Below are 16,732 nucleotides of genomic sequence, written 5' to 3'. Positions count from 1 at the left end.
TAGGTGTGAGGCCTGTAGAGAGCCAAGTGGAAAACCAGAAGCTGCATGGGCACCTGGACCAGTAGTTTGGAAGGTGTTGGACTTTGAAGGTCTTTATATTCCTGAAGGCTGTTTTGCTTGATGGAAATTGGTTTATACAGGTATTGTGCAAGGACACCTTGGAGTTCACCATGGCCAGCCGAGATGCCTGCAAGGCTTTCTGGAAGACTTGTGTGGAATACCATGCTTTCTTCAGGCTCTCTGAAGAGCCCAAATCAAAGCCCAAAACCCTACTCTGCAGCAAGGGTTCCAGTTTTCGCTATAGGTAATTTAATATTGCACATAGGTAAACTACACACACAATTTTTCAATAACATGGAAGGCGGTAGGGGGAGTTTGAATTCTAGAAGCAATAATGAATTAATTTCAATCACTTAAAAATGATATTCTTTACTGCTCATTCTCTGTGTGACACATTAAGGCAGTATTTTCTAAATGGGAGGCAGTGGGAAGGGAATGCCCTACTTAAGGGGTTAGATCAGAATCTCTGCGAGGATGAGGAGACATGCAGTTTGAAAAAACATATTCAATAAAACTTGTTTTGCTTATTTGCAACTTACATGCGAGCCATGGAAAAGAAAGCTCAATGTAACACCTTTCAGTGGTGGTTAGGTAAAAGATAGTGTGACAAACCATGAGAGGGACTAAGGGATTTAAAAATTTGAGTAATACTGCAGTAGAAGAATGGAAGTGAGGTCTAAGTAAGATCTTGTTTTTACTTGAAGACACCACACTAGGAATTCTTTGGAAGAAACTTTCAAAGCTCCTTGCTAAGATGAAAGTATTCTAATCAAACACTTCCCATATGGGATTTTTCAAATAGTGGAAGTATGCTCTATTAAGAACTGAGATTTTAGGACTTCCGCCAAGATGGAGGTATAGGTGGAAGCACTGTGCCTCCTCCCACAACCAAGTTTAAAAAAAAACAAAGTTTTAGCAACGAAAACACAGATGAAAACACAGAAAACTGAACTTCACGGAAGTTTGACAACAACAAACCCTTCAGCGAAACCGGTAAGAGGGGCAGAGCCAGCAGCAGAGCGGGGTTGGGCAGGAAAGATCCACGCGACCAACCCAGGCACGCGACCCAGGTGCGCCGGCAGCCTTAGGCAGATCCCAGGTGTGAAGAAGCAGGCGGACCAACTGAAGGTACAAGGCATTGGACTCACTGAAGGCGCAGGGCTGCGGACTCACTGAAGGCTGACCACGGTCACACATTTGAGCACAGATAAACCAGGGAAGGAGGGAGCGGTAAACCAGCGACCTGGGTGGTCCCGCCCTGGTGAACAAATAAGGCTCTGCTCCTCATACCTAACAGGCACAAACAGATCAAAACATGGCTCAAGAAGAACTTAGAGCCCCAGAGCTGATAAATCTAAGCAATGAAGAAATAGCCAAACTTTCAGATGCACAGTTCAAAACACTGGTGATCAGGATGCTCACAGAACTGGTTGATTTTAGTCACAAATTGGAGGACCATATGAAGGCTAAACTAATTGAAATGAAGGGAAATGCACAGGAAACAAATAGTAATGGAAAGGAAACTGGAACTCAAATCAAAGGAGTGGACCAGAAAGAGGAAAAAAATTACCAAACAGAAAAGAATGTAGAAACAAGAATTCAGAAAAATGAGGAGAGGCTAAGGAACCTCCAGGACATCTTTAAATGCTCCAACATCCGAATTATAGGGGTATCAGAAGGGGAAGAGAAACAGCAAGTGGAAATCTTATTTGAACAAATAATAAAAGAGAACTTCCCCAATCTGGCAAAGTAAATAGACTTCCAGGAAATCCAGGAAGCTCAGAGAGTCAGTCCCAAAGAAGTTGGACCCAAGAAGGAACACACCAAGGCACATCATAATTATATTAGCCAAGATTAAAATGAAGGAGAGACTCTTAGAAGCAGCAAGAGATAAGGGGACAGTCACCTACAAAGGAGTTCCCATCAGACTGTCAGTGGATTTCTCAAAAGAGACCTTACAGGCAAGAAGGGGCTAGAAGGAAGTATTCCAAGTCATGAAATCCAAAGACCTACATCCAAGATTGCTCTACCAAGCAAAGATTTCATTTAGAATGGAAGGGCAGATAAAGTGCTTCTCAGATAAGATCAAATTCAAGAAGTTCATCATCACCAAGCTCTTATTATATGAAATGTTAAGGGGACTTACCTAAGAAAAAGAAGATAAAAAAGATGAATAGTGAAAGGATAGCAAACTCACCATTATTAAGAACCACACCTAAAACAAAAGCAAACTAAGAGGACAGCTAGATCAACAGCAGAACCATAGAAATGAAGATCACATGGAGGTTTAGCAACGGGATTGGGAGGAGGAGAAGGGGGGAGAAGGTACAGAAAATAAGTAGCATAGATGGTAGGTAGAAAATAGATAGGGGGGAGGGCAAGAATAGTATGGGAAATATAGAATCTAAAGAACTTGAAACATGTGGTCATAAACTAAAAGGGGGGAATCGTGGGGGAAGGGGTGTGCAGGGTAGAGGGGAATGAAGGGGGGGAATAGAACAACTGTAATGGCATAATCAATAAAATTTATTTAAAAATAACTGAGATTTTTAAAACATACATATTTTTGATGGAATCTTTGCAAAATGTAATCTATAGTTCCTCACCTTCTTAAACAGGTGATACTGATCATATTTTGCCATTTTTAATGGCCTAAATAATTGTAAATATCACTCACTATCCTCTGCAGGTAGCTATACATAGTACAGTGATGGTCTCAGGGTGGGGGAGACACGTCAGACTCTGTACCTCAGTGATAAATGACTCATACTTGTGGAGTTTTATTGTCCTTGTGATTTCTTTTTTTGGCTCTTGTGTTCTCCTAGCAGTAAACTGGCTTTTTTGCTAGTCTGTCTGACTAGAGCAAGCCTCTTTCTGTTCAGTTGCTGTTCTTCTGTTAAAGATTAGGAAACCAGTTAAATAGCCTGATTAGAAATCATGTGTAAATTTGGAAATAGGGAAACTACGTATAAAGTGTAATAGTTTCAAAGGCCAGAATTTTTTACTGTTATATAGCTGAATTCAGAGGCTTTTAAAATAATTATGGGTTCTGAGTAGTTGAGGTTGTACTATGCCTGATGCTTAGTTAAGTGGGTATTATCATTAACACAGTGGTCAAAGATTCATGACATATGTCATCCATCCAGACTTCTGATTTCCACAATATATGAGGCTTTAGAGTTCTAGTAGCCTACTGGCTTAAAACTAGCATTAATAATATATTTATTTTCTTCTTATAATAGTGGAAGAACCCAAAGACAACTTTTGGAATATGGAAAAAAAGGGAGATTGAAGAGCTTGCCATTTGAAAGGTACATAGTTTTGTTTCATGCTTTTGTGTTGATTTCAAGTTGAATTCAGAAATTTACGTGTATTCTGTACTCACATGAAGACCATTTCAATTCATTCTTCATTTGGTAATTTCAGGAAACATTATCCATCTCAGTACCATGAACGACAGTGCAGGTCCTCACCAGACCTCCTCTCTGATGTCTCAAAACAAGTAAGCTTTCTGAATGTGCCTTTTTTTTTTTTTTAGGTAAGTGTAATGCATCATTTCAAAAGCTTCCAAGAATTGATTCTATCAGAATCTTCCAGTGTGTAAAAGGTTACTATGTTTTAGTAGGTTAGCCTCCCAGGAAGGTCTGTTAGCTCAGTCTTTCCACCTAACAGAACACCATTTTGTCCACTACCACTGATGGGTACCTTATAGACTGGAAGGATCTGGCACATCTTAAAATTGCAATCTGTAATGCTAACATCTTGGAAAATGTTGAGACAGATTAATTGCTATGACTCTGTTTTTTAAAAGTTAAAGGCTCCGTTTTTTTATGTATAAAAATCTTAAGTCTTAGAGAAAGCTATAAGGTGTTGGGTTAAGGTTTTAAAGTACTTTTACTATATAATTCTGTAACTTAAGAACAAAGTGCTATTCTCCTGAAATGGTGAGATGATGGTTTCATTTGAGAGTTATAGTATGAAGCATGTTAATATTTCTTTCACTGTCACTAAAAAATTAATTATAAGTCTCATAAACTCTCATGTCTTCAATCAAGTATACAGGCATTTTTTATTTGGAATGAATCATATATATCATTGAAATGTACCATCTAAAATATGACCTCATGCCATTCATAGGTCTCCTCAACACCATTTTACAGAAAATAGGGAGGAGGCTGGAGAAGTGAGGTTAGAAGATTTGCCTAAGATCACATAGCAAGTCAATGGCAGAGCCAGTACCAGAAGTCAGAACTCCTGGCTCATTGATATAATTACTAAACCATATTGCTTAAAGAACAATGTCTGCTGAAGTACATAATAAACTTGGAGGCTGGTGAAGTGGGATGGCATTGAGACAGGATAGTGTCATGTGTATTTTTGCACTGGGATGGCACTGAGACAGGAGAGTGTCATGTGTATTTTTGCACATGAATTAGGATATGGTACAAGTTATTACCCTTTCTATATGTATTTATCAACCCTAGAATAGAAGGTGATTTGAAATAACTTTGTGAAAAACCACCTTTGCAAAACTTAAGGCTAATTTAGATCCCTGATCCCACCCTAACCAAATGGCTTTTTCCTTCTTTCACCAACATGTCCTTTCTCTCAAGGTGGAAGATTTGAGACTAGCATATGGCAATGGGTACTACCGGAATGTGAATGGAGTGCATGCATCTGAGCCTGTGCTAGACAGTAGAAGGAGAAACTCTTCAGTAGAGGTGACATTTGCAGCCGAGCTGGAGCTTTCCAAACCAGAGGCAGATCCCACGTCATTACATCAGTCGCATAGCAGTTCTTCTTTCCCTTTTAGTTATACTGATTGTGTCTTTAACACTGACCCTGATCCTGACAATGATCCCAGAGACTATTTTGAGGAAAGAAGTCCTCTAAGCTCCTTCCAAACAAGTTACAGTTTTGCTGACAATCACATGAACACATCTTCTGGCCTTGTAAGAGTGAATCCAGCAAAGAGGCTAACTTACACAGATGTGCCCTATATTCCTTGTGTTGGTCAGCAGGTTGATATTACGCCTCCCCAAGTCTTTTTTTATGTGGACAAATCACCCCAGGTTCCCAGATGGTCTCCAAACATGGCAGAAGAAAGGGAAAGGCCAGACAGCTGTCTAGATCCCACTGCAATGAGGCCAGCCAAAAAAAGCCCGAGGAATATCAGAATGAGGAGCTTTCAGCAAGACTTTCAAGAACTCCAAGAAGCTATACCCCGGACTAGTGATAGCAGCAACATCAATGCAGATCTAGAAGATACAAACTTAGAAGATGCATTTGCATGTAATATCCAACAGCAAACCCCTAAACGGTCCCAGAGCCAAACAGACATGAAAACTATCCGTTTTCCTTTTGGGTCAGAATTTAGACCTTTAGGACCTTGTCCTGCTCTGAGTCGCAAAGCTGACCTATTTACTCATATGCTTCCAGAGCAGAAGTTTCCAACAGTTCTAATGGATCAGAGAACAGCAGAAAGGTATATAGCTAGTGAATCCAGTGATTCTGAATCAGAGATTCTTAAACCAGACTATTACTCATTGTATGGTAAAGGAATGAAATCGCCCATGGCCAGAATCCGCTTGTCTTCTGGTAGTCTACAGCTAGAAGAAGATGAAAATGTTTCTTTTAATACACCAACTGCTGAAGACAGGACATTGTTAAAACCATGTAATTATTTTTTAGCTTAAAAGTGTAACTCTGTGACTATTTCTGTACCAGTTCTGTTATCAACTTAGGTAAAAAGAAGGAACCTTCTAAAGAAACAATTTTCTTAGTTCCTATTCATTGGTATTAAGGGAATCTTCTAAGTTTATACACTTAGTTTATGAAAGATTCAATCGCAGCCTTGTTTGTCAAGCTCCCCTCTTCTATTCCCTCTGAAGGGACTCTGGAACATGCCCTCTCCTCATTAGCACTGTGGTGAAGTGAGATGGGTATCTGTCATCTCCGTGACACATTTCCCCATAGAGACATTATAAATGACAGTCAGGCTCCTTAACACTGAAGAATGGTGACAGTAGGTGTTGGCATATAGAATTGGTTTCTGATGTCATTTAGTGATTTAGTAGATTGTGACTGTGTTAGTCATTTTGTTCTTAAAGAGTACTATGTGACTAAAAGTTTCTATCCTCATTATGTGTGTGGTGCCCAGTAAAAATAGTCCTGTAATATTAAGAACTTCAATTTTTATAACATATGTTAGGGGGAGCATGGCCCTCCTAAAGCTCAGGAACACAGGATGGTGTCATAGATTCTCTCAACAGAACATAGTTTATAATTTATCTAGGACTTGGTAGCATTCTAAACCTCAGAAATTAATGAATTAATCAATTTCTAAAGCCAGATATCTGCCTGCTGAAGATAATATAATGTTTGATATTACTTTTCTATTCTTTTTTTCTTAGCTATCTATTATATGTAATGAAAGGTAAAAGCGAACTGTTGGTTTGTTTATCTAATCTCATACAAGGAGTTATTTTTTGGTATGTTTTGGTGCATATATATATATATAGGCAAGGAAATGATATGAATAGTACTTTAATAAGAGTGATGGAAATCCATTTATTAAAAGACAAGTTGTAAGTATTATCTTCCTTTTGCTTTAATACATTTCAGGACTGATTGGATCTAGCCTGTTACTAAGGGGAGGAACAGTTAAAGAACAAGTAAAAGAAGGGAGGAAGGTGGGAATGTATAGCCATGTATAAAGAAGTGTTAGAATTGGGTTAGCTGAAAAAAAAAAAGGACAGTACTAAAACCAGACTGAGTTAATAAACCAGAATTCTATTTTTGACCTATTCAGAATTTTTCTACTATTCCTCCTGGAAGGCATAGCATTCTATTTAACATTATTTTAAATTGATTTTTATGTTAAGTACAACATATTTACAAGATAATGTTAAGTACTAACTTCAAAAAATAATGTGATTACATAAGCAAGTTATTTTTATATATGACTTAATTGAGAAAAGATGGATGGAATGGGTTCCTTACTCTCCTAGTCTTTACATCATAAAAATTCCTTTTAATCTACTTCCCTCTGTACCTTTCCCATATTCTAGCATTTTCTTTCCTGCTCCAAAAAAATCATATCCAGTAACTTACAAGCCAACAACAGCTAGTAAGTAAGAATATACAGGGATGGGCAAAAGTAGGTTTACAGTTGTTTATATGGAAAAAAACATACAGGTTATGATTGTGCAGGATAGAAGTAGAGGACACAGGGGAGACGGAGGGAAGGAGGGAGGGAGGGAGGGAGGGAGGGAGGGAGGGAGGGGGAGGGAGGGGGAGAGAGAGAGAGAGAGACAGAGAGAGAGAACATAGATTTGTTGTTCCTTTTGTTTATGCAACCATTGGTAACTTTTTGTATGTGCCATGACTGGGGATCGAACCTGCAACCTTTGACTATCAGGACAACATTCTAACCAACTGAGTTACTTGGCCAGGGACAAGATATGATAATTACAATAGTTTTATTAACTCTGTGTTTTGCATATTTGCAATGGTAAACCTACTTTTGCTTACCCTTGTACTGAAGTCCAGTCACCTATATATTAATTCTATACATCTCAACGCTATATTAAATTTATCTTTGGCCTTTTCTCTAGGAAAAACTCAAATTCATTTAGGCTTATATACTGTTTCTTGTTTCAATTTCTGTAAGTCTTTGTAAACAAACTTTGTTTTCTTTAGAGACCTATAGGATTCAAATCTTTTTAAGATTTTCTAATAAAAACCATAATTAGGGGTGACCATATAATTTATTGTCCAACCTAGGACATTTTTGAGTGAAAGAGGACTCTTTCAATAATTTTGTCAGGACAGGAGGCAGAAATGAAGATATATATTCACTGTAGCTATAATCAATACTTAATAAAATATAAATATGTTTTAGTTTTCAGTGGAAATATTGGTGTTAAAGTTCCAACAACAAGTTAAAGGGCAAAGGAGAGATAATATGAAACAATTAAAATACAATATACATTCCTCAAGAAAACAAACATTGAGGGCCATGAAATTTAAATATTTATTTTAAACCCCAAAACACTTCCCTTAGAAACAGTTTATAGGACTAATAACAATAATGAATAGGCTATACAATTTCTATTCATGATGCAGTTGTGTTGTAAATGTTTCAAATAATAGATTTACAAATTGGTTGCTTTTACTTTTAGAAAAATATTTATTTAATTCATGAGTGGCAAATTTATTCTCTGACCTCTACAGTTTATAAACTGTAACTGAGTTTCAGTTATATAGAATGTGAAAATTTTAACTGAAATATTACTTCAAAATACAATGTGTTAAAAATAATTGTGAAAGTATAGGCACTAATGAAAATAATTTTCTTGGCATACTGACATGACAACAACTTATTCAAGTGTCTTTACTATTACAAAAAAAGAGGTAATGGCCACTTTGACTAAAAAGTGTATTCTTAAAGAATCTCTTTTTTCTAATATTTAGCAATTTTCAGATTTTTAAAAATGACTAAATAACCTTTATGTAAAAACTAAATTGTGCAATTCCAAACAATAAAACATTAACTATTAAAATTAACTAGCATGAATAATTCTACAACTACAGCTCAGAACTTAGGCAGGATATATATACACACACATACATACTGGGCTTAAAAAAGATATTACCCACATAACAGTACCATAAATATAACTGAAAATTAACAGTACAGTCTAACTTACCTTTGTTCAGACAGAAATCATCCCGTACTATGATTATTTTCATATGAACTAGAAAATGCCTATTTAAATACCCTTTCAAAAATGAACAAATGATACTTATGTACTGGGTAATTATGAAGAATAGAAATGTATAAATAGTTTATAGGATATTTTACTACCATGATAAAACTATGCTAGTATAACCCTGGCTGGTGTGGCTCAGTGGATTGAGTGCCAGCCTGTGAACCAAAAATATGCTGGTGTAAATTATATTCCTACCTGTTGATCAGGTATTTAATCACATGATAATCAGCTTTTTAAGCTCCCTAAATCCAAGGACATAATATGCTATTTAAATTGAAGATGTTAAAAATAAAGCCTGACTAATTCCTACAGTATTACCAAAATTCCATCCTTGGCTAATTGGTATTGTATTAAATCCCCAACCATGTTAAATAAGGGTTAATTGCCTCTTCTCAAAGAGAAGATAAATACTGCACACCAAGAAGTATGTCAGTTGCTACATGTTGCCTATAAATGCTTTAAACACGGGGCTCTTCAATGTGATCATCACTGAGCTACCTGAAATTTCATACCAACTCTGCAGAGGAGTCAATACCTTTCCAGGTATCATTTCTAAGAGTTTATTAAAACCTTCTATTTAAGAAGCTGTGGCTTGTTTTCACCTCCCCACCAATAGTCATTTGTAGAATATGCTTGAGTTAAATATTTTAGATGCTTGATGATTTACGAAAGTTGAATATTTAGGGTGACTCTGAAAAACCTGTATATTTCATCAGTGTACAGTTAACTAAAGATCAAAACATGAAAGGTATTCATCCTAGTAACATATATAATAATATCTAAAAGCAAAACTGTATCTCAACATTTACTAGAAAACGGATGAAACTACAGTATTAAAATTTTTCCTTACAAAATATTTTTTAAAATATAAAATGATAAATGCCATCACAAAATAGTTGAATAGCTTCTTCCATATCTTCAATGATACAAAGATCCAAAAGGCACATGGAGCTCATGAGTTAAACATTATTAAGCTTGAAGTAACTTTGGTGGTTTCTTTAGGTCTGTATGAAATAAAAGCCAATAACAAGAAGTTTCTTAGGGGGATTCATCTGCTGAACACCTGTAAAATTAAGAAAAAACTTAAATTGATATATAACTATGCATGTTTATATTTCTCATCTGTATGACATCTGCAATAAAAGAACTGATTCAGCAAACTAAGTCCTTTCTATTGAATCCTATCATGTTGATGTTAAAATATAAAGAAGTTTAAAAATTCTTTCTGCATCTGATTTTACAACTATCATTTGATTTGTTTTACATACTTGTAAATAGAGGGGAGTTTTCCATTAAAATCTAAGGAATTTTAAGAGAGGCTTTAATTTGTGAGTACAAGTAGCCTATCTACATAAGATAAAAAGATCTCTGAGAGTATGGGCTTTTATAGGTTGTATAGTTTGTTCCTACTTGATGCCAATAGCATCACAATTATGGTCTCTGGTTCAGCTCCCAGTCAAGGCACATGCCTGGGTTGTAGACCAGGAGGTCCCCTGTAGGGGGCACACAAGAGTCAACCACACATTGATGTTTCTCTCCCTCTCTTTCTCCTTCCCTTCCCCTCTCTAAAAATAAATTAATTAAAAATTAAAAAAAAGAAATATAAGGATGCACTGAGAAGTGACATAATGGGATTAAAGCTAAAATTAGCATTGCTTTCTAAATTGCTTGAGCTAAGGAGCTGTGTATGCATACAAAAGACTTGTTAAAAAGATAATTATAATAGAATGTAAGAACTTTATTAAATATGGACAAAATTTTAACCAACAGTTTAAGGCACAGTATAGAAACTAAAGTTAATTATAAGGAATATTCATAGTCTTCATTGAGTTCCTGTACCTAAAATCACTTCCTTAACATTTTTAATGGGAATTAAATTTATGAACGTTATCAGTGGAAACTATGTAAATGGTATGATGAGAGTAGTGGCAAAAATGAAAGCATTCCTAAATTGTGTTTACAAGGGCCCCAATAAAAATATGCTCTATACGTAACCTTTAGTCTATACTCCTACTGGCATAGAAAGATGAAAAAAAAAAAAACCTAAGCCACTTCATTCAGTGGATAATTACTTTGTAATGCCTGAAGACAATAATCCCAAAAGGTAGTGTTTAAGATGCATAACAAACAAGACAGTTTTAATTTTTTTCTTTTTCCTCTTTTAATTCAATTTATTGGGGTGACATTGATTAATAAAATTATATAGGTTTAAGCACAAAAAAGAAAGTCATAGACACAGATAAGAGTATGATAATTACCAGAGGGGAAGGGGGTGGGAGAGGTAGAAGAGGGTAAAGAAGGGACAAATGGTAATGGAAGAAGAATTGACTTGTGGTAGTGAACACACCATATAATATACAGATGATGTATTATAGAACAAAACAGGTTTTAAGCATACAACTATTAAGACGTGACTTTGATGCTTAAATCAGGGTAGTTAGATTACATCCTAAATTAACATCCAAAAGAAAATGTCAAAATAATTTTTGAAAAAATGACATTAAAAGCTTACTTTTGAAATTTTTCAATTAGTTTCTTCACCATTTTATCTGTGATGCCAGGACAGGCAGCTTCAGCCACAGCAATACTTTTCTCGAGTTCTTCAATTGCCCGATTCCTGGTAGCATTATTTTCATCTTGCTGTTTAAGCTGAGAAAGATCAATAGCTATAAGATTTAAAATTACTATACTTCTTAAGATATATATCCAATGATGATGAATCTGTACTTACTTCAGCAAATGCAGGTGTGATTATCATAGACAAACAGCTGAGAGTTTGCACAAGGTCTTTCTCCTTTGAACAAATAATATAGATTAATACATATGAAAGTAAAATATTCACTCATGTTTTTGTTAGTTATTCTATAGTAAATGTGCATCAATATGAATCCTACCTCCACAATGCCCAATATAAGATAAATCTCTATGCTTTCTTTCCATTACTAATTCTCATCCATCATCTACAAAGCTTCTAACTGACAGGATTACAATAGATAGCCATGATTCCACTGGATATATATGTACCTCCAGGTAAAATGCATTTAAAGTTTTTTTTAATTTAATTTATTTATCTTTAGAGGGGAAGGGAAGGAGAGAGCGAGAGAAACATCAATGTATGGTTGCCTTTTGTGCGTCCCCTGCTGGGAACTGGCCCACAGGGAACCTGCCTGCAACCCCGGTATGTGCCCTGACTGGGATTCGATCCGCGATTGTCTGGTTCGCAGGCCCACGCTCAATCCACTGAGCTACACCAGCCAGGGCGCATTTAAAGTTTTAACAGTGGCCAAATAAATTACTTCTATGATCTTTTCTTAATTACCTCAAAGCTAATAGCAAATGAAACATACTAGGTACACAGTGAGGTAGACAGACATTTAGGGGTATTAAAGTGTAACTATTTTGGCCATCAAAACCTCACTACATAGTTCAAAGAAGTCTATCAAAGGAAGTAATCACATCCATGTACATACTGCCCCATTCTGCAGTTTCTTTGGATCAGGCTTCTTTCGCACGGTGGTAAAGTTCCATTCAGGATGAGTATTATTTTCTCTGCTGGTGGATTCCCTTAAAATGATTGCCAAAGATATTTCAATAAGTTCCTAAATAGTTCAGCTTGGTGAAAATGACAAATCAATGCAGTGGAACTCTGAAGAGAGACTATCCCAGTATATTAAAAAACATAGTACATGAAAACATTTGATCTCAGTTTCCAGTAGATACTGCATTTTACTAAAGAGTAGCAATGGTTCTCAATTCCAGGTATGTATCACAATCACACATGGAGACCTCTTACCGTATATATAAAGCCCTTTACATAACCCCCTTCACTGACTGGATCAGGATCTCCTGTACTGTGGCTTACTTTTTTTAAGGCTCCTTGGGCAACTCTCATGGGCAGCTAATGTGCATTCTAACATTCATTAGAATATGATACAAAACTATCCTGTTACTTTTTTTACACCTTTCAAAATTTAGGCAATTTCTTTTTTTAAAATTTAATCTTCATTGTATTGTTTCCCATTATCATTTAGTCCCTTTATATCCCCCACCCCCAGCAATCAACACACTGTTGTAAAACAGGAGTCTTTGAGAGTATTCAGCCAGTGGAGGAATAAATTCTGGTGTAGCCTACTGACTTTTCTAGTCTAAATTAAGTTATGGACTTAGAAGTTAAAATGTTAGTGTGAATGCAGTTAAAAAGCAGTGCAATTTTTAGAGGGTATAAATCTATATAAATAAATATATCAGGTGCTTGAATAATGTTGTTTCATTATAATGCTGATAAGGGTTCAAAGATTCCCAGCTGGGACCATTATCTCTGTGGAGTTTAACATTCCCATTTATGTAAGTATGGTTTTTTCCAGATACTCTGGTTTCTTTCCACATCCCAAAGATGTGCATGTGAGGTGAACTCATGTGTCTACATTGTCCCAGTCTGAGTGAGTGTGGGGTGTGGTGACTCTGATGGAAGGGTGTCCTGTCCAGGGTGGGTCCTACCTTGTACCCTGAGCTACCCAGAGAGGCTCCAGCCACCCCAGACCCTGAACTACAATAAGTGTACTGGAAAACCATTGTTTGACTTGTTTTTATTCACCTTTCTTAAATGGATGTATAGCTGACATTTATTTCAATGCTTTATTTAGAAGTTTGGTGATGTTTTTGTGAACAGACATATTTAACTCTTTTTTTATATTGATTGCTGTATGGTAAAATTCTTTTCTTTTTTTTTTAAATTATTTTCATTATAAGACATTTTGTTTCATGTTGCAGTTTTCAAGAACCTACCAATGATGTTAAGTGAGGACGTATTCTATATAAATGTACCAGTCTGATTATGGTTTGGTCCATAGACAAGAAGTGGAAAAGTCCTGCAGGTCAGTTCTCCAGAGGGATTTAGCAGGTTGACAACAAAGCATGAGAAGATACAGCCCCTTATCACTCTGGGAAAACTAATATAGCCCCTTTAATCAAATGTTATTCCAAAATATTGTAATATACTCAAGTATCCACTAGGGGTTAGACTAAGAACATGTAAAACTAGAGCAATTCACTTCTAAGAAAAACATGTTTTCAAATTCACTGTATTCCACAGACTGATTTTAAAAAGACTTTCACAGTTTTTAAAGTAAAAGTTTAGAATATGGTTTATATTTTATGCTAGGGAAAGCATATTGGATCATAGTTAAAATAATATTAAAGCAAGCTAGCTAACTAAATAAAAATTAATCTGTACATACGAATCAGAGCCCTCAGAATCAGATTCATCATCACTGTGCCCTTCTGCCTTCCATCTCTTAAATCGATCGATCAATTCAGTCAGATAAGAAGTCTTCTTTGAGTTTTTTACAATGAATTTGTGTTTCAGAAGTTCTTTAGCTGTAGGACGCTAAGGAAAAAATAAAGCATGTGTGAATATTTCTAGGTTCTTTATGAATGAAGGGGGTAAGAAATCACTCCAGTTATTAAGTTGAAGGCATAAAAGTACATCTGTAGGCATGAGGACAACTGAAACACCATAGGACAATAGCTAATTCTACTTCTGAAGTGGCTCAAGGCAACCAAATTAAACTCATTGCTTTGGTACCAATTTGTTAAAGCTCACTGGACAAAAGATGGCCTATCTACCAGCAACCTGGCAGGTAGGGCCTTCCCAAAATCAGAGAAAGACAAGGTAGGATTTTGAAAATAAAGTAAAAATTCAAAACCATTTCAAAATAGCACTTTAAAGTACTGCTATTGTATTTACTATAAATTGAAAAAAATGGATGAAAACTAGCAAGATTGTAAGTTTATTAGCTGTACACATTTGTATGAGCCTCAGATTAATAAATTCATATTGTATCTAAATATAAATATCAGGTGGTGTGGTGGTTATTGCCCCCCAGTATTTTATTAATATCAGAATAATTATTATCAAGTTAAAATAGTTATGTCAAACTGAGGCAGTTCTTTTTTTTCTTCTATTTTTATTTTTAATTCCTATATCATTAACAACAAACAATACTAAAATAAATATCCTCATATATGTTTGAAAGACCCTCAAAATTTGAGTTTTAATTTGTTTTAGATACCTTCTATAAGTGGAATCATGTAGTATTTGTTCTTCTGTGATTGGCTTAATTTCTGTAATATTACAGTTCATCCATGTTGTCACATATGGCAAGGCTTCCCACATTTTTAAAGGCTGAATAATATTCTGTTGTGTGCATATGCCACGTTTTTAAAAATTCATTTATTTTAATTGTTGTTCAAGTACAGTTTTCTGTCTCTTACTCCCATCCCAGCCCACCCCCCAGTGCTCCCCACCTTCTTCCCATTACCACCCCCCTTAGTTTTTGTCCATGTGTCCTTTATACTTGTTCCTGTAAACCCTTCCCCTTTTCCCCTGAAACTCCCTTCCCTCTCCCCTCTGGTCACTGTCAGCCTGTTCTCTATTTCAGTTCTTATATATTTCTACAATAGTTTCTATTTTTAAGTATTTTATTTATTTATATTTAGACAGGAGAAGGGAAGGAGAAAGAGAGGGAGAGGAATATTAAAGTGTGGTTGCCTCGCACATGCCCCCAACTGGGACCTGGCCCACAATCTAGGCATATGCCCTGACTGGGTATCAAACTGCTGATTCTTTGGTTCAAAGGCCTGTGCTCAATCCATTGAGCCACACCAGCCAGGGCTCTACAATAGTTTCTAGAAGTTACCAGACAGATTTTATTTTTAGAACAGTAAAACAACTATAATTAAATTTGCTAGGTAAATGAGTGGAGCTCACTAGACTGCAGAAAATGTACACAACTTTATTTTGTAATTGCTAAACATTAAAAATAATGAAGTGAAAATATAACTTTTTATAAAAAGTAAAAACATAGTTGAATAAAAATCACTGTGAATAGTCACACATATATTTTAATAATGACATCCTATTAAATGAATATTATTTTGAAAATTTCTCCCCCCCCAAATAGGAAATGATCATTAGAATGAGAAAGAAGCTACTGACCATGCAAAAAAGAAAAAAAAAACATAGAGGGGAGAGAAAAAAAAGAAACTAAGGATCTTGTTAGGAACTGAACAGAATTAGCAACATAGAAAGAAGAACCAGATTCCTGGATGGATCTTAGACAATTTTCACATGCATTATATTCCTCACTATAGAAAAAAACACATTTGTTGCATATAGATCTAATAATAGGAAATAGTGGCCTCAGATACTCACAAATGATGGATCTTTGTTTAGGCAAGCATCAATAAACTCCTTAAAGGACTTAGTAAACTCTCCGACAAGAGTTGGAGGATTGTTTTTAGGAATAAGAAACAAAACTCTCATTGGATGCATATCTGAGTTAGGCGGCTCTCCCTTGGCCAGTTCAATAGCAGTAATTCCCAATGACCAAATGTCAGCCTAAGGTTAAAAGAAAGAAAAAAAAAACCCCTTGAAATTCCATTCCAAAATACTGCCACAAAATTGCCTGTGGAATCTAATGGTCACAACAATATTAAAGTGTCTGAAGAAATATGATGTTAATAAATTTCTGTTAATAAAATTCATTTATTTTTTAAAAGTATCAAATTCCCTACTTTGTGCCAAGTAGCATATTCTAGGCACTAAAGATTCAGGTGGTGGGTACATAAACCAGACAAAAATCCCTAGTCTCAAGGGGCTTAATGTTCCAGTAGAAGAGACAGATAAGTGAATAATACGATGGCAGATGGTGCTAAGCTCTGTGAAGAAATTAATTCAGGATAAGAAAATAATGAATGATGGAGTTAAAGGGGCTGTACATTTACACAGATGGCTAGGGAAGACTACCCTAAGTAGGTAATGCTTAGAGCAGAGAACTGACTAGGAGAAAAGTTATTCCAGACAGAGGAAAGGGTTAAGTGCAAAAGCCTGAGACCAG

General features: G+C 35.8%; 2 protein-coding genes across 2 annotated transcripts in view; one reads left to right on the top strand and one right to left on the bottom strand.

Moving 5' to 3' along the window:
• The window catches only part of FRMD7 (FERM domain containing 7), a 33,695-nt gene extending 27,939 nt beyond the window's left edge, over positions 1–5,756 (top strand). The window contains exons 10-13 of the mRNA XM_053662323.1: positions 141–304; positions 3,303–3,371; positions 3,487–3,562; positions 4,674–5,756. Of these exons, the coding sequence (XP_053518298.1) occupies positions 141–304; positions 3,303–3,371; positions 3,487–3,562; positions 4,674–5,756 (1,392 nt within the window). The remainder of the gene's footprint in view (positions 1–140; positions 305–3,302; positions 3,372–3,486; positions 3,563–4,673) is intronic.
• Positions 5,757–8,087: 2,331 nt separating this feature from the next.
• STK26 (serine/threonine kinase 26) overlaps positions 8,088–16,732 on the bottom strand; it is a 74,941-nt gene continuing 66,296 nt past the window's right edge. Inside the window, exons 7-12 of the mRNA XM_037146368.2 lie at positions 16,048–16,233; positions 14,072–14,220; positions 12,305–12,398; positions 11,566–11,628; positions 11,347–11,483; positions 8,088–9,897 (exon numbers count right to left, since the gene is read on the bottom strand). Coding sequence (XP_037002263.1) covers positions 9,873–9,897; positions 11,347–11,483; positions 11,566–11,628; positions 12,305–12,398; positions 14,072–14,220; positions 16,048–16,233 — 654 coding nt within the window. The 3' untranslated portion in view covers positions 8,088–9,872. The remainder of the gene's footprint in view (positions 9,898–11,346; positions 11,484–11,565; positions 11,629–12,304; positions 12,399–14,071; positions 14,221–16,047; positions 16,234–16,732) is intronic.

Source organism: Artibeus jamaicensis, unplaced genomic scaffold, assembly GCF_021234435.1.
Source record: "Artibeus jamaicensis isolate MK-2021 breed Jamaican fruit bat unplaced genomic scaffold, CSHL_Jam_final contig_240, whole genome shotgun sequence".
In the NCBI taxonomy this organism is placed as follows: domain Eukaryota; kingdom Metazoa; phylum Chordata; class Mammalia; order Chiroptera; family Phyllostomidae; genus Artibeus; species Artibeus jamaicensis.
The sequence above is the reverse complement of the archived record's forward strand: the minus strand, read 5'-3'. Positions and strand labels throughout refer to the sequence as shown.